This window comes from Mus pahari, chromosome 13 (assembly GCF_900095145.1).
Source record: "Mus pahari chromosome 13, PAHARI_EIJ_v1.1, whole genome shotgun sequence".
NCBI lineage: Eukaryota > Metazoa > Chordata > Mammalia > Rodentia > Muridae > Mus > Mus pahari.
This window is the reverse complement of record NC_034602.1, coordinates 79011472-79036024: the sequence shown is the minus strand read 5'-3', so window position 1 is coordinate 79036024 and position 24553 is coordinate 79011472. Positions and strand designations below refer to the sequence as shown.

The window sequence follows — 24553 nt, the reverse complement described above, 5'->3', positions numbered from 1 at the left end:
AGGCCAGTACCTTTTTTCCTTAGTATGGTTTAAAAACTTTTATTCATTTCTTTATTTCTTTATTATGGGCAGCTACATACCACAGCACATGGATAGTGGCCAGGGACAGCTTGTAGGAGTCAGTTCTCTCCTTTGACCTTGATGGTCCTCGCGATCAAACTCAGGTCTTCAGGATTGGTGGTAACCAACTATACTTTCACTACCCGCCATGCCCCCTTTTTTCAAAGATATTTTTCATAATGCTCCTTTGTCTAACCATATTCTTTGCCCTCTTCCTCTGCCCCAAGAACGTCCTATGACATAGCTCTGTTCAAAGAAGGGTCTATTGTTGACATATCTCACAAACTAGTCAGCCATCAAAGTGGGATTGTTTTCCCTCTGTCCTACTTCAGGGAAGTCCCACTTCCCCAAACAAGAGTTCCCAGGTCAGACTTACAGCGGTCTTGTACCTGCCTCTCAGTGCACCAGTACTTCTTTCAAAGTGTGACAACTACGTTTGGTTTGCTCACCGTTTTCGCACCTAACACAGTGCCTGGTGCGCTATAGGGTTTCATCCTCATGTTGGAGAGAATGTTAATTTTTATCTTAAATGCCCAAATTTTAAAAGTCCACAAAATTTAAAAAGAATTAAAAATAGCGAAAACATTTGAAATAAGTGAATAATTGAGTATTACTAGATGCATTGTGAGGGCTTATAGAAAGCACACCTGTATAAAGCATCTGGCCACCTCGAAAGAACTGATGCTCAGCGTGGCATGGTCATCTGTCAGACCTGGCTATACAACAGGATTTGTCTGAAATACATTGATATAACTATCACTTTCCATTATATATTATAGATGACATTTCTGTAATATTACAAAGAAATGCATTCATTGTTGCTTGAAAATACATCAGTGGATTTGTTGTTGTTAAATACTCAAAAAAACAACCCAATGCAAATGTCTGTATAAAAATGTCAACAGAGGCTACCTCTAGTTGATATTTTTGTGTGTATTTTGTACTTCTTAATATTCTATAATGAATATAGGTTGGTTTTTGTTGTTGTTGTTCAAATTCAAATCACTTTTACAAGGATGAGAAGTCCGATGGTGGTATGGAGGATACAGTGGAGTAGCCTGGGTGATCAGAAGCAGGACTGACTGCTTCAACTGTATAAGTGAAAGACAAGGTAGCCAGTGGCTAGGAGAACAAAAATGTAATTAAATACAGAGAGGAGGTGGTCGGGAGGTGTCTTAGTTAGGATTGCTATTGCCTTGGTAAAACACAGAAAAGACCAAAGAAACTTGGAGGAGGAAAGGGTTTTTGGCTTATACTTCCACAGCCCAGTTCATCATTGAAAGAAGTCAGGACAGGAACTCAAATAGGGCAGGAACCTGGAGGCAGGAGCTGATGCAGAAGCCATGAAGGGGTGCTGTTTACTGGTGTGGTTGCTCAGATTGCTTAACCTGTTTTCTTCTGGAACCCAGAGCCACCAGCTCAGGGGTGGCCCCACAATGGGTTGGGCCCTCTACCATCAATCTCTAGATAAGAAAATGCCCTACAGGCCTGCCTATAGCCGGATCCTTTAAAGACATTTTCTCAATTGGGGTTCCCTGCTTTCAGCTGAATCTAGTTTTTGGTAAGTTGACATAAAACTGGCCAGGGCAATTGACTCCTTGTCAACTTGACACACAAATATATCACTGTTAAGCCATAAACGTTCCTTTCTTGTCTTATCTCCAAGAGCACACACTAGCATTAACATCACAACATAAAACATTCTACAAACTTTAAAAGTTCCACAGTTTTTACAAATTTGAATACTTTAAAACTCAGTTTCTTTAAAAATCCAAAGTCTCTTTTAAAACCTAAAAAAATCTCCTTAAAAATTCAGTCTTTCAACTGTGGATGCAGGTAAAATAATAAAAAATAAAAAAAGTAAATACTTTCTTACTTCAAGAGGGAAGAACTAGCAAATACTCCCAATCTGAACAAAGCAAAACCAAATGCCAAAACTCCAAAAGTATAAATAACTCAACGACTGACTTCCTGAGAATCACTCAGGATCTTCTGGGCTCCTCCAAAGGCCTTGGGTCACTTCTCTGGCTCTGTCCTCTGCAGTACACAAGGCCTTGGGTCACTTCTCTGGCTCTGTCCTCTGCAGTACACATAGCTTATTTTCAATGCTCCAGCTGGTTCCACACCACTGTTAATGCTGCCCTAGATGGTCATCCCATGGTACTGGCATCTCCAAAACTGCTGGGCTCTCTTGCTGCAACGAGTCTGCACTTTCACCATTAGCCTCTCTTAGGCTCTCTTTATAGTGCCATGCTTCAATTTCTCTGCATAACCCTTTCCGTCCTGGGCCTTCAACTGCTACCAAGGTGGCACCATCACTAATGGCCTCTCCAAGCCTGTCATAATGCCAAGCCTCAGCTGCTTTCCTGACCCGTTCATGCCTTCAAAAGGAGTACCACTTAGTTGACTCTTACATTACTGAGTTCAGCTGCCAGCAAGGGACAATGTTGGTCGCCTCTGGAACACAGCTTGCATGTGCTGAGTCAGAGGAAACACCTCAATGATGTTGGTCTCTTCTTAATCACTGCTAATTTTTTTTTTTTAGCTCCAGCTGACCAGGATCTAGTATTCCAGCAAAACAAAGGTTTCACTTTAGTAGTTCTGGTATCTTGTTAATCAGAGCAGATTCTTCAGTCCCAGCTAACCAGCACTATAGATTTTTTTTTCCCCCCATAAAAAGCTTTAAGAGGCTCTTTGCTTCCCTCTGAAACTTCACAGGCAAGGCCTCCATTGTCTACACTGCTCTCAATGTTCTTATCTTCCAATGACTTTTCTAGCCCAAAGTTCTAAAGTCCTTCCACAATGCTTCCCCAATATGCTCAGGTCTGTCACAGCAATACTCCATTACTCTGGTACCAACTTCTGTCTTAGTTAAAAGTTTCTAGAACTGACAGGGATGGAAGGAGAAGGACAGTCAGGGGGTGGGAGAGATGTTTGGCAACTGGGGTGAAGAGATAGCCCTCCTGCTGCTGGGATCCCCCAGCCTCTCCAGTCTGGCAGGAAAGGGGCAGCCTGCAACACCCAAGAGCAGGTCTGGGGCTGCTAGATGCCCCAGGCAGGGGACTAGAGGTGGCTCACAAAGGCTTGCGCTCCAGGGAAATGACTGCGCTGCCACCTAGTTTCTCTGCCAGGGTGCATTGGTCCTTGACCACTTCATATCGCTTAATTCATGCTTGATTTCTGTCAGCTTCTTCTTGACGGCATCCTTGGAGCTGGCATAGATCATTTTGCTCTTAAGGGGTACATTCTTCACAGTTCTGGCCTTCCCAAACCGCTTTTGATCTTCTGATTCCTCTTGGGTTGAAGCAGACCAAGTCCCGTCCTAGGCACCCAGTTTGGGGGGAGCCTGTATTTTTTTTAATGACACCCCTACTCATCCCTCCCCATCCCATGCTGCCAACTTCTAACCACAATAGTGACTCTGTGCTTGTCTGTTTAGTTCTGTGTGTAAATGAAATGTGGAAATGACGCTCCCTGCACCAGCTGGCTGCCCTCCCCTTTTCCTTGATCTTGGCCACACAGGGAAGCAGGACCAGTAAGGGACCTTCAATTTAAACAACAACAACAAGCCCAACAAAAATGCTAATTAACAATGAAAAAAAGGTTTCTTTTGCTGTGAAGTACCATGGCCAATGAAACCTGGGAAGAGGGTTTACTTAGCTTATCCTTCTACAACACAGTTCATCACTGAGCCAAGTCAGACAGGGCAGGAACCTGGAGGAAGGAGCTGCTACAGAAACCATGGAAGGGTGCTGCTTACTGGCTTGCTTCCATGGCTTCCTCGGCCTACTTTCTTATAGAACCCGCAACCACCAGCCCAGGGGCAGCCCCACCCACAATGGGCTGGGCCCTCACCCATCCATCACTAGTTAAGAAAATGCCTAACAGTCAGATCTTATGCAGACATTTTCTCAGTTGAGGGTCCCTTCTCTAGCTTGTGTCAAGCTGACAGTAAAACTAGCTAGGACAGGATGAGTATGACTTAGTATTCTTGAGTATGCTTAGATTGTACTGAAAGCTCAGAAAAATATTAGCTTACACACTCTAGTATCCATTGGTAGTTCTGGATCTTAATGGAGTTAGGAATAAAGGCTGTAGAATCATTAGCCTTAAGCAAGGTTGGTGGAACTGAAAATATAGAGGCAAAATAAAAGTTAGGGAAAAGGTGTGAAGTGATGTGGAACTCCTTAAGCATGAGCCCTGAACCATGCAGAAGAAAGATGTATGAAACACTTAGTAAGAATGATTAGAGAGATAAATAGCCCAATGTTTATGATGGGAAATGGAAATGGTCAATGATACTGGTGGGAAAAGAACCTTGTTGAGATCTTGCTTTCTGTAAAAGAACCATGATTCATTCCTGGTCTTTTTCTACATTTGCAGAGGCAAGTGAGTAGAATAATTACTAAATCTGTGAAGAATGTGTGATTTAAGCTGTTTCTAATCACATAATAAGGCTGTTCAGAGATCAAATTCTTTCATTCCTCCATGCTGTCTTTGTCAAGCATTGCTGGGGACTGGAGGTATAAATTTCCCTCATTTTTGGAGGCAACATACTTGAATATATATATATATATATATATATATATATATATATATATGTGTGTGTGTGTGTGTGTGTGTGTGTGTGTGTGTGTGTATTCAGTTTTTATATATATGTAATTATTTGAATGTTTTAAGAATTATTTTTAGTTGTTTCTAAATTTTCCAGAGGTATTTGTAATTACAGGTGGTCATGAGCCACCCAACATAGGCACTGGGAATTGAACTCAGTTTCTGTACAAAAGAAGTATGTGCTCTTAACTACTGAGCCACCTCTCCAGCCCCGTTTTTATATTCTTATTGGTGATGAATATGCTACATCAGGCAATTTCCTCCTATCATTAATATGGTGATATTTTTGGCCTTCATTTGTACTCTCCCCGTGCCCCTCAACTACTTGGAAATTAGGCAGCAGAAGGGAATTCTTACACTGGGACTCCTTTGGAAACTTTAGTAATAGATGTTTAATACTCGAAGCATCAGGTAAAGTTAGGGGCTCAAAATGTAATCTGAAGCTATGTGTGGTGGCGCATGTCTGCAATCTGAGCACTTGGGACATTGAGGCAGGATCAATCTCTCAAACTCTCTCTTCAGATTCTGATACTAGCAACAAATGGTTTCAGAATCCTGTGGTATTTCACTAGTATCAAGATGGTGGAACATGAATTCAGTAGGACTCCCACTTGGCCTGAAACTGAGCATAGTACCAACACTCACACTTTATTTCCTAGAGTTCAATCACCTGGACACAATCACATGAAAACACATGACGTTTAGTTTATCAGTGTGCCTAGTAAATGGCCAGCCAGTCTTGGCTACAAGGCTGACAAAGGGAGAAAATATGTAAAAATATACTAAGTAAAAAATATTCAAAAATAGATACAAATCATGCCAGGGGACTCGACTATTCTAATAGTTTAGCTTTATCTGACGAACCCCCAAAGATTATCTTTCATTTCTATTCAACAAAGCAAGAACTAACTTTTTTCCAAATAACGGAGTTGCACTTCATACATAAAGAACATGACTATGAAGAAATGAACCTGAGTAAGTGACAAAGGAAGCCAAACTTTGTGAAGGACCAAAAGCAGGAAAACAGAAACCAGGCCAAAGACAGACACTGAAACCAGAATAAAGTTGGAGAGTTGACCTTGCATGAGGGCGAGGAGTTTTGCCATTCTCTCCATACTGAGAAAAGATCAGCCCATTTCTAGCATTTGGAAAATTGAAGGAATTTGCAGTCAGTGGCTTCAGTCTTCTTGTGAAACTCTTAGTCAGTCATATAATAAAACAGGGCTGGCATTCAAAGATTGCAAAAGGTACTGAGGTGAAAAGTGAGACAAAGGTGCTGAAGAATATAGAAAATGGACAAGATTCCGCTGAAACTATACAATCCAAGTCTATGGCTATCAGATGCACAATAGTGTTCTGTACTATGTTGTATACCGGAACTCAGCAGTCGGCAGATGTTAACATTTTGTATATTTACTATTGCACACAGGACACAGGGAAGCCCCAGGAAACAGACTTTGATTTCATAGATAACACACAGAGTAGGCACATAAAATTTTGCTTGAATGAATTGATTTAGTCATCACCAATTTGTCTGTGGCACTCCGTAGTGTACTGGCAACTGCCCACATTTCATATGGTATGCCAGTACTAAAAAAAAAAAAAAAAAAAAAAAAAAAAAAAAAATAAATAAATAAATAAATAAATAAATAAAATAAAATCAGGCACTCAGCTAAACTTAGAAGTCTTAAAATGGTAACTCTGTCAGTTGAGGCACTTTATCTTGTGCCAGTACATCTGTCTTTGATGTTTGCTTTATTTTCCTTATGTCACTACTCATACTAGTCCAGAAATGGCTAATTCTGAATTCAATAAGCTACATAAACATGACGCGGTGTGGTGTACAGACCCCAATGATCTCAGGAAGATCGCCAGTTCAAGGCTAACCTTAACACTGGAGAAGTCTGTTTCAAGAAGGAAACTACATTTCAATCGGTCTGCAAGTTCTCCAGGTCCTCAAAATGATCTCAGAATCCAGACCGAGAAATGCAGACGATGATGACCCAGCTCCTACACCCACCTCTTCGGAAGTGTATAGTCTTAAAAAAAAAAAAAAGAAATCACTAGATTCCGTTGCTGCATATTACAAAGGTGTCAAAGTCAGGTTTAGGAAGCCTAGGACCCGAGACTCAAAACTCTGACAAGAGTTTTCTAAGTGAGGACGTGATCGCTCCAAGGGATGGCGGAGGGGGAAACAGTTTTCTTTTGGACCTGACTTGAGTCTCTCTCCTTTCACGAAGTTCTCTCTGAAGATCCAAAGCCCTCTGGCTTAGGCGGTGGAGAAAATGGCCAGGCAGGAAAAGTCCAGCCAGGAGGTCCGGGGCGAGGCCCCACCTCCCGGATCTCAAGGGGCCAGGCCTCGCGCTCGCCCCCGACTCAGCCCGGGGCCCCACGGCTCGCCAGGCCATTGCCTCCGCTTCCCTGCGCCCACGCACGCACGCACGCACGCACGCTCGCACGTTCGCTCGCTGGCTGGCTCGCGGGGGAGCCCACTCCCCGGCCCCCCGGGAGTCCGCACTTGGGAGAGGCAGGCAGCGCTGGGCGCTCGCGCGGCCGCCGCGGCGCCGGCTGATGGCGTCACCCGCGCTTCCGCCTGCGGCTGCGTTCTAATCCGAAGCCAGGAAGGAAGGAGGGAGGGCTGCAGGGCTGTGTGCGTGGGGGAAGTAGCGCGGAGAAGACAGGCCATCCCGGCGCTCGCTCGCTCGCTCGCTCGTTCATTCGCTCGCCCGCGGCCCCTGCTTGCGGTCCCCGCTCAGACTCGGTCTCCCCAGCGGGAGCCACTGCAGGCGCACTCCCCCGGAGGCTCCTTCCGGACGCCTGCTCGGCTTTCCCGGGCACGGCGTTCGCGCTCCGCCTCGCCCCCCTCCGCCCTCCCTCCCTCCCTCTCTCCCTCGCTCCCTCCCTCCCAGCGCCAAGCTCCCCGCCCTTAGTATCGCGAGACGAGGTGAGAGCTGGCGGAGCGGCGGCGGCGGCGGCGGCGGCAGTAGAGGTGACCGAGGCGGTGGCGGCGGCGGCGGCCCGGAGCGCTGTGTCGGCCCCGGCGCGACCGAAGTCGCGGTAGAGCGGAGCCCCCCCCACGCCCCTCCCCCGTCCGCGTCCCCCACCCCCTCTTCCCGCGGGGATGGAGAAGGCGACGGTTCCGGCGGCGGCTGAGGGAGAAGGGAGCCCCCCGGCGGCGGCGGCAGTGGCGGCCCCCCCCGCGGCGGCAGCGGCAGTGGCGGCGGCGGCGGAGGTCGGCGGCGGGGCTCGCCCGGCCTCGTCTCCTCGTGGGATGGTGCGAGTCTGCGACCTGCTCCTGAAGAAGAAGCCACCGCAGCAGCAGCAGCAGCAGCAGCCGCCGCCGCCGCACCACAAGGCCAAGCGGAACCGGACTTGCCGACCCCCCAGCAGCAGCGAAAGCAGCAGCGACAGCGACAACAGCGGCGGCGGCGGCGGCGGAGGAGGCGGCGGCGGCACCAGCAGCAACAACAGCGAGGAAGAGGAGGACGACGACGACGAGGAAGAGGAGGTTTCTGAGGCAAGGGCCTGGTTTCACCTCGAGGAGGGCGGAAGGGACCGTGGAGGGCCTAAGGTGGGAGGGGACTCGCGGTGGGACCGAGCCCTCGGGGCTTACGATCTGCCCTGGGGGACCCGGCCGTTCGGCTGCCCCCTTTCTTTGCTCGGCCCGAGTCGTGAGGTGTGGGGACGTGGGGGAGGGTAGTGACACGTGGGGGTGGGAGGACCAGAGAGTGCACGGAGTTGCCGAGGAGCTGGCCAGCCGGGGATGCTGCTGCCTCGCAGGGTGAAGGGCGGAGGGATTGATTGGTCGGATTCCCGGGTGGCACTTTGGGGCCGGAGGGTGGTCTCCCTGGGGCCAGTAAGGCCACCTCATTCCCGGGGCGGGGGCGGAGCTAAAGCGGGAGGGGTAAGATAATAGGTAGGAGAGTCTCCGGGGGACCGACTGCGAGCTTGAGAGTTTTCTGTCAGTGGAAGGTGGCGGGGAGCAGTTGTGGAGGGGTGGTAAGATTGTAATGGACTCGGAGCTAAGTATTTGTATCTGGGAGAGACACGTGAGAAGCTGTACTTTTCCATACTGTTTGGCTGCCGGGCTTTTCTTTTTCTTTTCTTTCTTTCTCTCGTTTTTTAAAACTCGTGGCTGGTGAAGTACTCTTCGCTTCCTTGATTTGTGAGGGATTTTATGAGCCGATCTTATATCCATCCGTATGCGTTTACAAGTGACTTAGTACGTAAAAATTCTGTTAGGTGCTTTGCGTGTATATGTCGTACTCCATCGGGTTCTCCCTCAATAAGAAATAATCAAACCAGATCCCGCTTTTATTTAATTAATCAAGTAACTTACTTTATTTATTATAAAGTAAGCAGGGGTGAAGCGTCTGCTCTGCACCCGGGCTCGGTTGTGACTGGGATAGGGAGGCCTTCTGTTCTAGTGATCTGGTTTCATAACTCCTTAGAGTTTTTCCTGGGTCTGCAGACAGGCGGCGTTGTAGGACCTTATTCCTTGTAACCCAAAAGCTTAATGAACCATACTGATAGCAAACTACGACCAGTTGTTAGTTCTTTTAGAACAAACCCTCTTGTCAATATTATGAAATGGAAGCTTTAAACACCCAAATATGGAGGAAATAGTAACTTGAGGCAGCAGAGGAAAGAAGCTGTAAAAGTTGATTCTAAGAGAAGACTAATTGAATTATCCAGAAATACTGCGTGCTACACTAGAGCCTGGTAAAAGGCTGCTTTTGAGTTAATTTGTTTTCTTCTTCTTTCCCATCCAGGTTCTGTTTACGTAGAGACCTTGGAAAGGGACTTGAGGCTCGCCTGTTAGCAATAAGACAAACATTTTTTTCCTAACCTTAGGTTAGATGAAGCTACATCGTAGAAAAAGTTCTAAGAGTAGGAATATATACCTCCAAATTTCTCCCTTCTGTTATTTCTGTTGGGCCTATTGTGGTAAATGTTATGGGTAGTTTGTACTTGCTTATTGATTGTTTCCGGACAGCATATTGTTCAAGTTTCATTGTAAGCAATGGAGACAAGGCTTAGTGTCTAGCAGGTCTAAGGCCCTAGACACCCTTAAGTCAAACACAAAAGAGAAAACAAAACTTCAGTATTGAAACAATGAGGAGAAGGGTGTGATGGAATCCTTTTCTGTTTTGGTACTTAGAATTGGCCAGCTTTATAGTTCTCAGAAGTGGGGAGGACTTTTTCCCCTGCCCTTATTTTAAAAATAAGGGCAGCAAGGTTTAAAGGAAACTGGAGGATAGTATCTCATAGTTGCAAAAGTAGGAATCAAAGTTTTTAGAGACTCAGTGACATCTGTACATTTCGTCTCCCTCTGACCTATTTCAAAAACTGGTGCCGAATTTCAGGTTTAGCAACTGTGAGTAAACCACAGTAGTAAGATTTTAAGTTTTCTAACATTGAGCTCTGGTTTGGAACAAGGCCATATGCTTAATGTAATACTTAAAGAAGTATTCTGCTACAAATTGCACCTCCCTAGGTAGTTTTGTCCATGGCCTGGTATTTCCCTAAGTTGTAGATGGCTTGAAGCAGTTTTTCATCTGAGAATAAGTATTGTATATATTGACACTGACCAGCACAGACAGTGCTGATCCTTAGTGTGTTTTGCCGCCATCTACACAAGTAAAGCAATAGGTTTGTCATTTGTTGGGTGAAATAGCTGTAAGAAAGCTGAGGCATTAAAGAAATGGCTGTAACACATGCTGAGAAATGGGCAAGACAGAAAGGAGTAGTTCCCTCTGGCCTGGCCTGCATGCTGTGATCAGAGTGAAGGGGTGAAGCTCTGAGCTGTGTACTGCAACTTGGGTCAGGTGGGCGGGTTGTGCAACAGTTTATCGCTTTCACTGTCCTGACATGTCTTCAGAAGTTTAATTTTCAGGACTTGGAAAGTGTACTTTTTTTGTTTGTTTTTTTTTTTCCCAAATTATTTTGGCTTACACAGTTTAAAAATGCAGATAATATGATCCTTGAACTAATTCTCCTGTAAAAATCGAAAGATTAGGAGAGAATCTGAAAGTGTATACTTTTGCAGTGTCTAACTTGAAAACATGAAGGATGATTTAACATGACAAAAATATATCGATTTTGAAGACATGTTAGCTGGACATCCTGTGTCTGGTGAAAGATGAAAAATGGGAGAGACATGGCTGTATTTGTAAGTTGTAGTACCTAGTTGCAAGTCCTATTTATCCGTTAGAGTAGATATCTATCTCCAAAGTATCTCAGAATGGATGGAGTGGTTTCGATGCTCGTATAGCCTCAGCTATACCTGGAAAGCATGCAGAAGATAGAAAACTTTTCCTTTCTTTCCTTCTTTAGGCACAAGACTTTAGCTCTAAGTTGAAAGTGTAATTTGCTCAACTTTCAATGGGCTACTGACTAGTAAGGAACAAAATATATTTCCCAACATAGAAACACGTTGTACATTGGATTAAATTAAATATTTACAAGAAAAAGGTAGAACTGAAAGAGTTTATACTTCATTTCAGAAGTAATCTTGCATTCTATTGAAGACACTTTGAGATGTAAGTGGAAGGCAGCTTTCTCTGGAGCACGATTCAAAGGGAGGAAATGTTAACGATAGAGCTTTTAAGTTCAGGAGCAGTGCTGTAGAAGAGAGAAGAATAAAATATAAGTACGGTGGGAGTCAATCAGAATTCCACCTATATTTGAGGAAAAAGATGTGGTTTTTAAATAAGAGATAAACTTAGTGAAGAACTTAGACAGTGGGGGCCAATGAGTTAGTGCTGACAGTACTGAGAGGATCTGCAAGGCCAGAAGACTTGCATCTGTGAAAGAGGTAGGGTTGAGGGTGAGGGAGAAGGGGAAGCTACCACTAAGACTCTTGACACTAATTTCTTGTTTCATTTCTTTGGTTTTTAATGGGAAGATGCTAGGTTCCACTGTTATAAATGCATGAGATCAGATTAGCCCAGAGAAACCTGCCTGTACTGGTTTCCCAGTTCTGTTTCTTCAACTAATGTAGCATTATTTTTAAAATGGATAACCTTTGGAGAATTTCTCTCTTAATTATTTCCTTATCTTCTATTTAAAGAGGACTTGATCAAAAAGAAAAAGGGGAGAGGGGGACAGCATACAGATCTATTCAGTCAACTAATATCAGTTCTAGGGAGAATCCAGAGTTCATTTAGGGAATCATGAATGGAGTTCCTTCTTCCTTTCTTGTCTTCCTTCTTAGCCTGTGAATAGCTGGTGTTTGAACACCGTCAACCCCCCCCCCCCCCTGGGTGCCTGGACAGGACAGCTCCACCGCTGGCTAAGCACACGACTTCCCACACCCACCCCCCCCCACACACACACACCAGTTTTGTTTTGAAGACAGGGTCTCACTGTATAGCTCTTTATGTTCTACAGCTCACACTGTAGACCAGGCTGGTCTTGAACTCACCAAGATTAAAAGATACATCACTATGCCCAGCAGTGTCTTTTAATTTCTTAATTACTGTGAGTTATGAAACTTGCCTAGAGACAGAAAACAAGTTAAACTAATCATCATTGGCTATTGAATGTCTTAATAGGTTCTTTATGCCTCTAATATTCTAACATACTAAAAAAAAATAGTGCTTGAGTGCCCATTGTATATGAAGACTTAGCTAATGGTTCTGAGCATGGACTGTGTGTGGAGTTTGTATTCAGTTCTTTGACCCATCACTTAACTGGTGTTGTGGTCTTGGATCAGTAGTTACTTAACCTCTCTAGCTCATTTTCTTATGTATAAATGGGGAAAATAGATCCTACTTTATAGTAGTTAAGAAAGTGAAAGGAGTTAATAGTTTTCATGTTTTCTCATTTTACTGTCTCTGTAACCCTATGAAGTAGGTGTCACCATGTTTATTTCATTATTCAAAAATGAGTTCCCACTGGGTATGCTTTAGTCTGCGTTGAGTAAACAATGATAAACAAGCTTTTTAAAAGACATGTAAATTAAAACTGTACCAATGAGTAAACAGAGGTTGAGAAAAATGCAAGAATGAGGTTAAATGGTTATATATTCTATTTAAGGAATGTGAGTTTCAGAAGTATAAAACTTTTGCACCAGGACCAGTTTGCTGTGAAGCCTGATGACTTGAGTTTGATCCCTTGGAACTCACATGATAGAAAGGAGAGAACTGAGAGAACTGACTCCCACAGGGAGACCTCTGACCTCACCCCCAGTCAGCCACTGAGTTTTGAGACATTGATTTTACAGGCAGAGATACTAGTTTAAAAGAGGTTTAAGTGACTTTGTGAAGGATGTATTTCTAATGAATGTCAGAGCATGATTTAACCTTGGTTTGATTCCAAACATGCTCATTCGTTTATCATTCATTTATTTTTTATTATGCTAAAAGAAAGATATTTCCTTTAAAATAGAGGTTGTTGACTTGGATTCTGGATAAGGTTTATGTAATCATTTATTTTGGTTTGGATTTTTTTTTTTAACTTTCCACAGACTTGCAGCTTATATCTAGCTTTTTATTAGATACCCAGAATGATCTGTTAATCTGGCATCCCTTTATTTGGGTCTAACTTGGACATACTACCTCAGAGGAAGTCAGTGGTAACAGAGAAGTATCAGAAGTAGCGCCTTCTCTCTCTTTTCTTGTGAATCTTTATCTTTAAGTGACCTCGCAGTTTATATCTAGAGTATTAGGACTATTAGGTCTGAAGGCAGAAGCTTGGCTTTGATTTTAATGTCTCCCACAGTACAGTAGTATGTGTCCTGTAAGTCTTAGGAGTCTTAACCGTTTGATTTTCATGAAGCCAAATTTCAACTATGACTATTCCTTATTAGCTACTTTTTTTTCTTTTTAGATTTATTTATTTTATGTGTGAGAACACTGTTGCTATCTTCAGACACACCAGTGGAGGGCATCAGATTCCATTGTAGATGGTTGTGAGCTACCATGTGGTTGCTGGGAATTGAACTCAAGACCTCGGGAAGCGCAGCCAGTGCTCTCAACTGCTGAGTCATCTCTCCAGCCCCTTATTAGCTACTTAATCTGGAAAATGTTTGGAACATCATATCTTAAAGAATTTACTTGTACGTATTTATATTGTACCCATACAAACTATTTTAATTGGGTTCTAATCTTAGTTTAATTGCCCAAGCTTATAATGAGAAGTGCATGAGAAGGCTCCTAGATGGGATTTTCTTCTTTTCCTCTGTTTTGGGGAGTTGGTGGGTGTCCTAGAACTTGCTCTGTAGGCTAGGCTGGTCTCCCAACTCCAGAGATCCCCCTGCCTCTGCATCCACAGTGCTGGGATCAAAGGTGTGTGCCACCACTGCCTGGCTAAAAATAGTATTTTTATCTTCATAATTGTCAACATTGAATGGTTTTATGTTTTGTTTAGATTGTTTTTGAGAATTTCATCTTTGATTCCTTATATTGGGCTTTTTTCTTGGTGATTTGTAGGTGCTGTTTATAAGTATTCTTTATATCATTCCATATATTCTTTGTTTTCACAGTATGAAAACAGTATTTTGCTTAGTAGAATGTATTATTATTTTATGACTCATGGACACTCCACACAAGAGACCTTCCTTGACCCCATATGTAAAGATTTTCTAGACTTTTTCTTTTGGTAGTAAGTATTCTGGTTCCCAGAGAAAACTTGGTACTCTTTTGGATACAGGATTTGATTATTTTGTTAATTTCTCTCCTACTGTTTTTTTATATGAGTTGCCAAGTCTTCAGAGAACTTTGCCCTTTCCTTATTTCTTTACCTCTGGTTTCTGTATTTACTAGCTAGTCTTTTGTTGGTCTTGCTTCCCCCTCCACACCTCATTGCACATCCTTTGATGATTTACTGCTTCTTTGGGGTCTTGTTTTGAATTTGATCTTATGTGATTTTTGTCTTTTCTGTTTTGTTATATTGTCTATAAGCCAGTCAGTCACCTTAAAATTTGTATCTCCATACAAAACTTGTTGAGCTCAAACTCTGGCCATCCAACGTTTGCACACACCTTTCTTTGCACATCTAGTCTTCTGACCCTTCTCCCTTTTTTCCTGACTGATTGAGGACATTGGAAATAATAGTTTTGAATGAATATCAGTCAGGAATTAATCAGAGAAGCAGATTTATACATGATTGGCAACTACCTGGTTAGCTAGATAGCATCCAGAGATTTATTAAAGGGAATGAATTGTCTTATAAGATGGTAAGGGGGGCTGCCTGAGGAAGCCAGTCTGGGAGACAGTTAGGAATTGAAGTACTCTCCAGTGACTCCTGTATTTCAGACATGGTCAAGAAAAAATCACCCAAGGACCTAAACAACAGTCAAAAGAACACTCCTACCAAGGACAAAATGTGTAAGGGACTTGCACAGTGGCCAGCACGTGGCCTTCACAGCTGCTGCCCCAGCAGGACCTCAATGACTTCTGTGCTGCCTTTCTCTTCTAAAGAAACTTTGATCACAGTTAACCCTGTTCCTGGTCACCACTGTACAGTGGATTAGGCAAAAGAGGATTTGTTTTCTTTTTAGCTTGCAGAGTACTGAACTGGTGACTTCTACTTTGAGTTGTTTGTAGTAGCTGAGTGAGATTTTGAATTGATTTTCTTAAAGGAAGGAAGGATAATTGAGTCTGAGCTCACTTATCAAGGACAAGTTTAAACTGGAGGTACAAATTTTAATGTGACTGACTGGCTTATAGACAATATAACAAAACAGAAGATGAGACAAAAATCATGTAAGATCAGATTCAGAACAAGACCCAAAGGAAGCAGTAAAGTAAATAATCAAAGGTTGTGCAGTTAGGTGGGTGGGGGAAGCCAGATGGACAAAACAACCCTAGGACATCATTGCTTTGTAGCCCTGTGTATCATGTAGTTCAGGTTGGCGATTTATGGTGGTGTACATGTTGAGGGGACCTCTTCTCTCCTACTCCTTGGGTCCTGGGAATACAACTCAGTTTTTCAGGCGTGGCAGCAAGCATCTTTACCAGCTGAGCTGTCTCCTGGGTCCTGATCACAACTTTTGTGATCATTAATGATGCAGTTTGGTGATTAAAACTTTTGTCAGAAATTTGAAAATAAAAATCTAATAAGTTAAAAAATTTGAGATTTCAATTTTTATATGACATAAGCAATATAGTAAAAGATCTGTATTTTTTTAAGATTTATTTTTATTTGTATGAGTACACTTTAGCTATCTTCAAACACACCAGAAGAGTGCATCAGATCCTATTACATATGGTTGGGAACTGAACTCAGGTCCTCTGCAAGAGCAGTCAGTGCTGTTAACTGCTGAGCCATCTCTCCAGCCCCTGTTTTTTGTTTTTTAAATAAGGAAGGAAAATTGTTTTTGCTTATTTCTGTGGTATGTCTGATCCGTCTCCCTTATGTTTCCTGGCTACTTGAGGACATTGGATATAATATTTGAATGATTTTTAGTCAGGAATTAATCAGAGAAGCAGAATAAGTATATACAGAGATGTATATATGGTTGGTAACTACCTGGTTAGCTAGATAGCATTCAAAGATTTATTAAAGGGAATGAATTGTCTTATAAGATTGTAAGGGCTGCCTAAGGAAGCCAGTCTGGAAGGCAGTTAGGAATCAAGTTCATGAGCAAGCTGAAACTGATGGCCAAAGTGGAGTTCTTCTCCCCAGACACTTAGAAACGAATCGTGAAGAGAGAACAATTATCAACTCTGCTTTTGATCAGAGTTTGAGTTTTGCTAGCAAGAACAAGGTTTCTTTTAGGAGCTCATTTGAGTAGGTCATGCTCGCTAAGAAAAATCACCCTTGCTTACACTTCGTTAATTGATTTACATCTTCAAAATCTCAAGGCAGGACTACATTAGTATGTGATTGAAGATACTGTTTGCTAAAGACTGGGTGCTGCCCTCCTTTCTTAATCTAGTTAGAATAGCTAACTAGATTGTCTCATCAGAAGCCATCACCGGTAGGAAAGCAGCACGTCTTGGTCTGATCTTTGCTACTGTTTGGCAGGAGAAAGATTGCTTTAAGTCACAGAACTACTGAGTATTTTAGAATACCAGAGCATCCTTGTTTAGGCTCAGAAGTAGTTGACCACAGGGCCTCAAGGAGTTTGGGGTTGGCTCCTCTAGGCTCCCTTGCTTTGTCTGTAGCTAAACTTAGGAATTTGTTGTTGATAATTGAGGGATTGATATGAAAACATTCAGACATGCGCTGCACACGGAGAGTGGGTTTTTTTTTTTTTTTTTGTTCAAGTTGTGGAGTATTTTTGTTGTTTGTTTCCTTTCTCTGACACTCTGGGCAGAGAGTCCACAGATCTAAGGTCTAGCTGTCTTAACTACGTACTGTATCACCCCATAAATTGTGTTGCCTAGTATGGTAGACACTGTTTGTGGGTAGTGCTATCTGAGAATCTGAGTTTATAATTTTGCTTAAATTTTAAACTTACTTTAAGTAGTCATGTATGGCCACTGGCTACCATATCAAAGGGTGTAGATAGAGAACATTCCCATCAGCACAGAACATTCTGATAACTCTACCTTGCAATGTTGATTTGATCTAAAAATCTAGTGTAGCATAGCTTACCAACCAAAATGTCTATGTTCCAGAGGACCAGGACTGAATCTTATATCAGGCAATGTCTGTATTTAGTGATAAAGCCTTTAAAAGAGTAATTAAGGTTAAATGAGGTCATATGGATAGATCCTACTCTAGTTTGACTGGTTTCCCTCTAAAAGGAAGGTTAGCTACAGAATCAGATGTGCACACAGAGAAGGCTGTGTGAAGGTGAAGAACGTGAGCATCATCTGCAAGCAAGGCAAGGGGTCTCCGGAGAAACCAAACTGCTGATAGTTTGCTCTTAGAACTGGGAAAAAAACATCCCTGTGGGAACCACCCAGTTTATCTATAGTATTTTATATGATAGCATATTTATCATATGATACATATGAGTTTATATGCGGCCTGTAAAGAATAGGAAACAGAAGGGTGGTCGTGGATAGCCTCCTTTTAAGGATTGGCCAAGGAGAGTAAATGTTGCTTCTTGTCTATATCCCCATTGGTCAGAACTTAGTTTCATAATTTAGAATTTAGTTGTTGCTATTTGGCTCTATGCCTAGATAAAGCTTAGGGGGAACTGGCTTTATATTAAAAGAAGGAGTATGTGGACTTTGGGGGATAATTAGTATCTTACAAAGTTCTAGGATCACCTTGTCTTTTTAGCTAACAATACAAGAGAAAATGTCTCTACTGGCTTTCTGAAATAGTCTTGTTGACCTAGCTGGTCTGTGTCTTCATTCAGGACTAGCTTCTATTCACTATGTAGAAGGTGAACTAGAGGAGTTTATTCCCACCTGAGTCTCATGGAATGGTTTCCATTACTAACATGACAAGATGGGAAAATGGAAAGGGAAAGCATAGAACCTCAAAACTATACCTTGAGTCCTTCTATGTCATGCTTTTGTTACTTCCAACTTGTTATACTTAGATTTCATAGAATCCTCCTAATTTGGTCTCTACCTGGCACATTAACTTACCCTCATCTTTCTTTCTCCCTTTACTATCTTTTCTTCCAATATCTCATTCATTTCTCAGTTAATAAATGGCTACTCTTTCTGAAATGCAGGTCATTACAGAATAGAACTGAAGCTCCTAACTTGGTCGGCAAGACTTCTAACGGCTCCTTCCAGTATCACTTGTACCCTTTTAGCTGGTCCTTATCTTTTTGTCATTTTGAGCTAGAAGGTTCTTATTTTAGAACCTGTGGGTTTTTTGTTTGTTTTGTATGTGTGTGCTGTTCTTCCCTTGGCTCTTGATTTTTCTGCATTTTTTATAAATTTACTATTATTTTATACATGAGTATTTCACCTGTATCTGTCAATGCACTCCTTCCATGCCTGTTGTTTTTGAAAGTTAGAAAAGGGTGTTGGATGCACTGGAACTGAAGTTACAGGAGGTTGTGAGCTGCCATGTGGTTGCTGGAAATTGAATCCAGGACTTCTGGAAGAGCAGCTAGTGCTCTTAACTCCTGAGCCATCTCTCCAGCCCCTCTTGATTTTTCTTATCCTTTAGATTTCAAAGTAGCTTCTTCAGTTCTCTCTAGGTTATTGAGGGAGATTGGCCCATCTACACCTTTACATTTTTACCACTAAGTTGACTAGGATGAGAAACAAGTCACATACTGACCCTTCAGTAAACTTCAGCAGTAAATATTTGAGTGGGTTTTAAAGCCTGTTGACACTTTTTAAAAAGGTGTGTGTGTGTGTTTTCTCATTTATGTTTGCCTATGTGCCTTGTCTGTCGGTATTGATGATATGGATATGTGTTTGTGGAGGTCCAGGATGTATTATGCCTTGATTGCTCTCCACTGGATGAAAGCAGTTCTTACTTGAATCCAGACGTGTAGTTGGCTGTCTTGTTCTAGGTATCTACCCCGTCTGCCTTTTACACGTTGGGATTACCAGATGAGCTGCCTGCCTGCTGGGCTTTAACATGGGCGGTAGGGACACAGCTCTGTCCATCATGCTTGCACTGCAAGTCTACTATCTACAGAGGCATCTCCTCATCCTCCAGAAATTGCTGCTTTTTATAAAATGACAAATCAGAAGTGTCTACGGTTTCATATGATTAAGTGTAGTATTTTAGGCTGCTTTAATGACTTAGAAGATATTGTTTGTCTGAATTTTTTTCATTAATTTGTTTATTCACTTTACACCCTTTTTTATTCACTTTACATCCCACACCCCCTTTGTCTCAGTTTCCCCTTCCCACTTCTCCTTTCTCCCTCCCCTTCTCTGAGTGGGTGGGCTTTCCCCAGTATCAACCCTATCCTGGCACATCATGTCTATGTAGGGTTAGGTGCATCCTCTCCCTGAGGCCAGACAGGGCAGCCCAGTTAGAGGAACGGGATCCATAGAAAGGCAGCAGATTCAGGGACAGCTCCTGCTCCAGCATGAAGACCAGGCTGCACATCTACATATGTGGGTGGGTAGGTCCAGCTCTTGCTAGGCTCTTTGGTTGGTGATTCACTTTCTGGGACCCCCCCCCCCAAAGGTTCAGGGTAATTGATGGAATTTAGATTCTAACCTGCCAGAGTTATCTTTTGCAATGCCACATATATTTTGATGTTTGATAGGATATGCATTCTGCCATTATGTGTAACACAAACACAACATGCTTTTAGTTTTCAGGCTCTTCATCTTCTTTACTAAAGTTACACAGTTTCCTAGGATTGTGTTTTGTTTTGTTTTAAATAATTCAATTTTATGTGTATGGGTGTTTTGCCTGCATTGTACGTCTGTGAGGATGTCATATCCCCTGGAACTACTTATAGACAGTTATGGGCTGCCATGTGTGTGCTGGAAATTGAATCCAGGTCTTCTGGAAAAGCAGCCAGTGCTCTTTAACTGCCGAGCCATTTCCAGCCCCAGGTCTCATTATGTTGCCATGGCTATCCTGGGATTTCCCTGTGTATTAGATCAGGTTGGGCTTGAACTCATAGAGTTCTGCTTGCCTCTGTCTTTCCAGTGTTGAGATTAAAGTCCTGCATCACTATGTCTGCCAAGTTAGGCAGTTTTTATACAGCTTTTAAACATTTGTTGTGAATTGTTGTATGGTTATTGCCATCATTGTATCTTCCTTTATATCTTTTAATTAGTTACTGTTGAAGTATGAACAGTATTGTTTTTATCTTCTGCATGTCAACTGAACTTTTAGTTTATTGAGTTTTAAAACTGTCATATTGAGTCTAGTATATTATTTTGGTCTTCTTAGATTTTTATGCCAAGTGTTTTTCCTGTTTGTGCCAGTTTTAAAAGTCTCCAAAGTGGCCACTGTCAGGGCTAACACTCTGTCAGACTCTCTCCTTGTCTCCCCTTACTGTATTAAAGCTGTGCCGCCATGAATTATGATGCCAATATCTTTTAGCAGTATAGTGAATCGTTTTCTGTAAGCTCATTCAAATTTTACCAGAAATGATATGCTTATAAAAAAAAATTTTTATAAGAAAGTTGCATTTGTAGGGCTTGTTTGTTTGAGATAGAGTCTAGTCATATTGTCCAGACTAGCCTCAAACTCAGAATCCTCTTCCCTCCGGTTTCTTAGTGCTGGGAATAAAGGTGTGTGTGTTACCACAGCCAATTTAAATGCGTTTTAACACATTGGATTTGATTTCAGAAATGTTCTAGCTTATGTTTGTGAAGATTATTTATTTCACTTTGGATTTAAAAGTCTGCTAGGAAAAATGTTCTTATATCAGTCTTAAAAAGATTTATCTGTACAGATTTCCTTTTTAAGTAGGTTGTGTTTTCTTCAGAAACATTTTTATATGTATGACAGTTTGCGTACATTTATGAACATGTGCTTGCCTTGTGCCCATGGAGTCCAGAAGAGGCTTGGCTCCCCTAGAATTGGAATTGTGAATGGTTGAGCTACCATGTGGGTGCTGGGAAATGACACGCAGTGTGCTAGAAATGAGTTTGACCAGTGCTTTATATGATGCCTAGTAAGTTTTGAAACCAACTCATACCTTTTATGATGGCTAATTTATTCTAAAGTTATAAGTAATGCTAAGTAAAATCTTGCTGGTTTTAAAGTGTCAGGAAAATTTACATTGTTGGGCAAAAAATCCAGAAGTTCATCTTGGAAAGTCAAAAGTACATCTATTGAAGAACTCTACATTGTGCTTGTTATTGTTAACCTTTTGTTTCTTAGATATATTCTATTTATGTAGCTCAAATGAGTGGAATCAAATAGTGATTATCTTATTTCATTTGATCAGTTGTTGGGGTTTATCTGTGTTGAGTGGGACAGTGTTTCCTTTCTAAGGTTGAGGGCACTCCAGTGTATGTATATATGTATGAGCCTCATTTTGTCTCCATGTTCATCAGTTGGTGGGCATTTGTATTGCTTTTACCTCTTGGCTGTTCTTTTGTTTTGTTTTGTTTTTTAATATTTCACATGTAGGCTTGGGGAGGAAGAGAGGGGCTTAATTTGATATTTCCAAGTAGTTAACATGTTGATTAGATATTTTATACTCTATCCTTTATCGTTGTTTAAAGTGTTTTGTCTTTCCTTCATGTTTGTACCGTATGATAGATAATACATCAGAATATATCTCCTCTGTGGAGTCTTTTTTTTTTTTTTTTAACACAGGACAGGGTTTCTCTGTATATCCCTGACTGTCCTGGAACTCACTCTGTAGACCAGGCTGGCCTAGAACTCAGAAATCTGCCTGCCTCTGTCTCCCAAGTGCTGAGACTAAAGGCATGCGCCACCAATTCCCGGTTTGGATTCATCTTTATATGTACCCATTTGTATATGTTAAAGACCCACACAGAAAATATTTAGAGGCTAGTGAAAACTGAGTATGGCATGCCTGTGATCCCAGTGCTGAGGCTATGGAGACTGGAGGATCTCATTCTGACTGAGCTCCAGACTAAATGAGAGAGCTGGCTTAAAAGACCAAGGAGATGCTTCAAGTTTACCTATGGCCTGCATATTCATTTACATCCATAAAAATGTGCGCATGTACACAGATATATTCTGTGTATCTTTCTACACAGAAAACTTACATACACAAATAAGTTTCATATGTTCTTTGATAAATAGGTAATATCTGTGAATGGCTTATTGTTGACAAACTAATTCTGTCTGGTTTTCATGTAATCCAGGTGTGTGTGTGTGTGGGGGGGGGGTGCTGTCCTGGGGATTAAATGCATATTAAGGACCTGAGTTAAATGCCTGGTTTTGTTTGTTTCTTTGTTTTTTGTCTTGTTGTTTGTTTAGGTTTTGGGGGGAGCATTAAGGTCTTAATACTAGCCCAGACTGTCAGTTCTGCCTCAGGTTCCAGGATTGATTAAAAGTGTGTAGTAGCATGCCTTTCTCATGGAGTCCCCTTTTGTTAGATTTCTTTTTTCTTCCTGTGCAGGCCTGATTTCTTTCCTTCTTCCTCCTTTTTATAGATTTCTAGCAAAACAAACAAAACTTTTATTAAGAAGAGTTGCAGCCACTTGTAGTGTCCTTTTACGTGGTCATTGGTTTCATCTAGATCATTAGAAAGGTTTTCAACCTTTCTAATGCCGTGACCACCTTTAATACAGTTCTTGATGTTGTGGTTAACCCTGGCTGTCATATTATTTACTGAAATTTTGCTACTGTTCTAAATCTTAATGTAAATACCTGATATGCATGATATCTGATATACAACCCCATTGGGCTCACAACCCACAGGATGAGAACTGTTGATGTAGATTGGCTGTGGATCTACTTAGTGCGGGATAGACAGTGAATATTTTGTAGTTCTCTTGACTGTTTCAGTCTTTTTACTTTAAAGTATTCTATTTTTTTCTACTGTTAAATATTGAATTTAAAGCCAATATTCAATTAAGTATTGAATTTAAATGCCAGGCAAGCACTCTTAACACTGAAGTCTGCAGCCCTTCTGTATATATTTCAGATAAACTGTAAATGGTTTAAAACTCACAGTTACTCTTCATGGAATAATGAGACTAGAACATCTCTAAGATTTAAAGTGGATATGCTTCGTTCTGTGAAGGGAATAGGACAACATCCTTCAATGAAAACCTTTTAAAAGTTTCTACCAGAAATATGAAATTGTTGGTAGTATTCAATTTTATGTTGCAATCTTAAAGCTATACTAACTTTCTTTGTTAGGTTACATAGTAAATGTTGATCGAAAGCTCAAAACAGTAGAGTAAAATAGAGAATAATAATCAAAATTTTTTCTTATACATCAGGTATGTTTTTAAGCTTTATTTTCTGCCTTTTTCTCTACATTTACGGAATCAAAAGTTTTGTTTTGCATAAATGGAGATGTTTAAAATATAGTTCCTGATGCTTTCTTCTTAATTAGTATCAGATTCTACATGTAAAAAGTTGTGTGTGTGGCCCATGACACTTGGGTTCAATTCTTTCCTCCCACTATGCAGTTCTAGGGAACTAACTCAAGTTGTTAGACTTAGTAATAAGTTGTTAGGCTTGGCAGTAAGTGAGCCATATTGCTGACTCTGGGTTTGCTGTTTTCTTAACTTCAGACTCTTTAACATGGAGTCCCCACTCACTTTGTGGACTCTTCTCACTTTCACTTTTATCTTCGTCTGCCTCCACACAACTACTCTGTAGTTTAAGATCTCCTTTACCACTCAGTCTAGCTGTCTGTCTCCAGGAGTTCCTGGATACTCTTGGTAATATGCTTAAGGTTGTCAGGAAGTTCTTAACATACCTTCGCCTTATCCGGGCTCTCTTGTCTTTTATAGCAAGACCTAAATACAGACTTAGTTTTGTCGTGTGCTTTTGTATTTGCATGAGAATGCTAACAGCCTTGCTTTTAAGTAAATGGGCACCGTTAAGGTTTGTGTGCCTTAATGAAATACTAGGGTCCTCCTGTCCTCAGTACTGTAATAGTTTAGTTGTTAGGCTTGAGTGTGAACATGCATACTTACTGTCTGCCTCTCTATCTATCCTGCTTTGCTTACATGTGTACCTGGGCACCATTAGTGTGCTGGTGTCCTTGGAGGCAGGAAGAGGACAGCAGATCCCTTGGAACTGGACCTAGAAAAGCTATGAGCTGCCATGTGGTTTTAGGGAAGGAATTGAACCTAGATCCTCTGGAAGAAGCCAGAGCTCTTAACCACTGAGGCTCCCACAGAAGTTTTTTATGAAGGTTTTAATTAAAGAATTTAAGAAAAGTAGTCATAGCTGGGCGGTGGTGGCGCACGCCTTTAATCCCAGCACTTGGGAGGCAGAGGCAGGTGGATTTCTGAGTTCCAGGCCAGCCTGGTCTACAAAGTGAATACCAGGACAGCCAGGGCTAAACAGAGAAACCCTGTCTCGAAAAACCAAAAAAAAAAAAAAGTAGTCGTATTCTAATATCTGTAAAATCTGAGTACTTTACAGATAC

At 41.7% G+C, this 24553-nt stretch overlaps 1 protein-coding gene across 1 annotated transcript in view; it reads left to right on the top strand.

The window, feature by feature from the left end:
• The first annotated feature begins 7586 nt into the window (after nt 1-7586).
• Nucleotides 7587-24553, top strand: part of Ankrd17 (ankyrin repeat domain 17) — a 144779-nt gene continuing 127812 nt past the window's right edge. Inside the window, exon 1 of the mRNA XM_029545023.1 lies at nt 7587-8191. Within this exon, the coding sequence (XP_029400883.1) occupies nt 7796-8191 (396 nt within the window). The 5' untranslated portion in view covers nt 7587-7795. The remainder of the gene's footprint in view (nt 8192-24553) is intronic.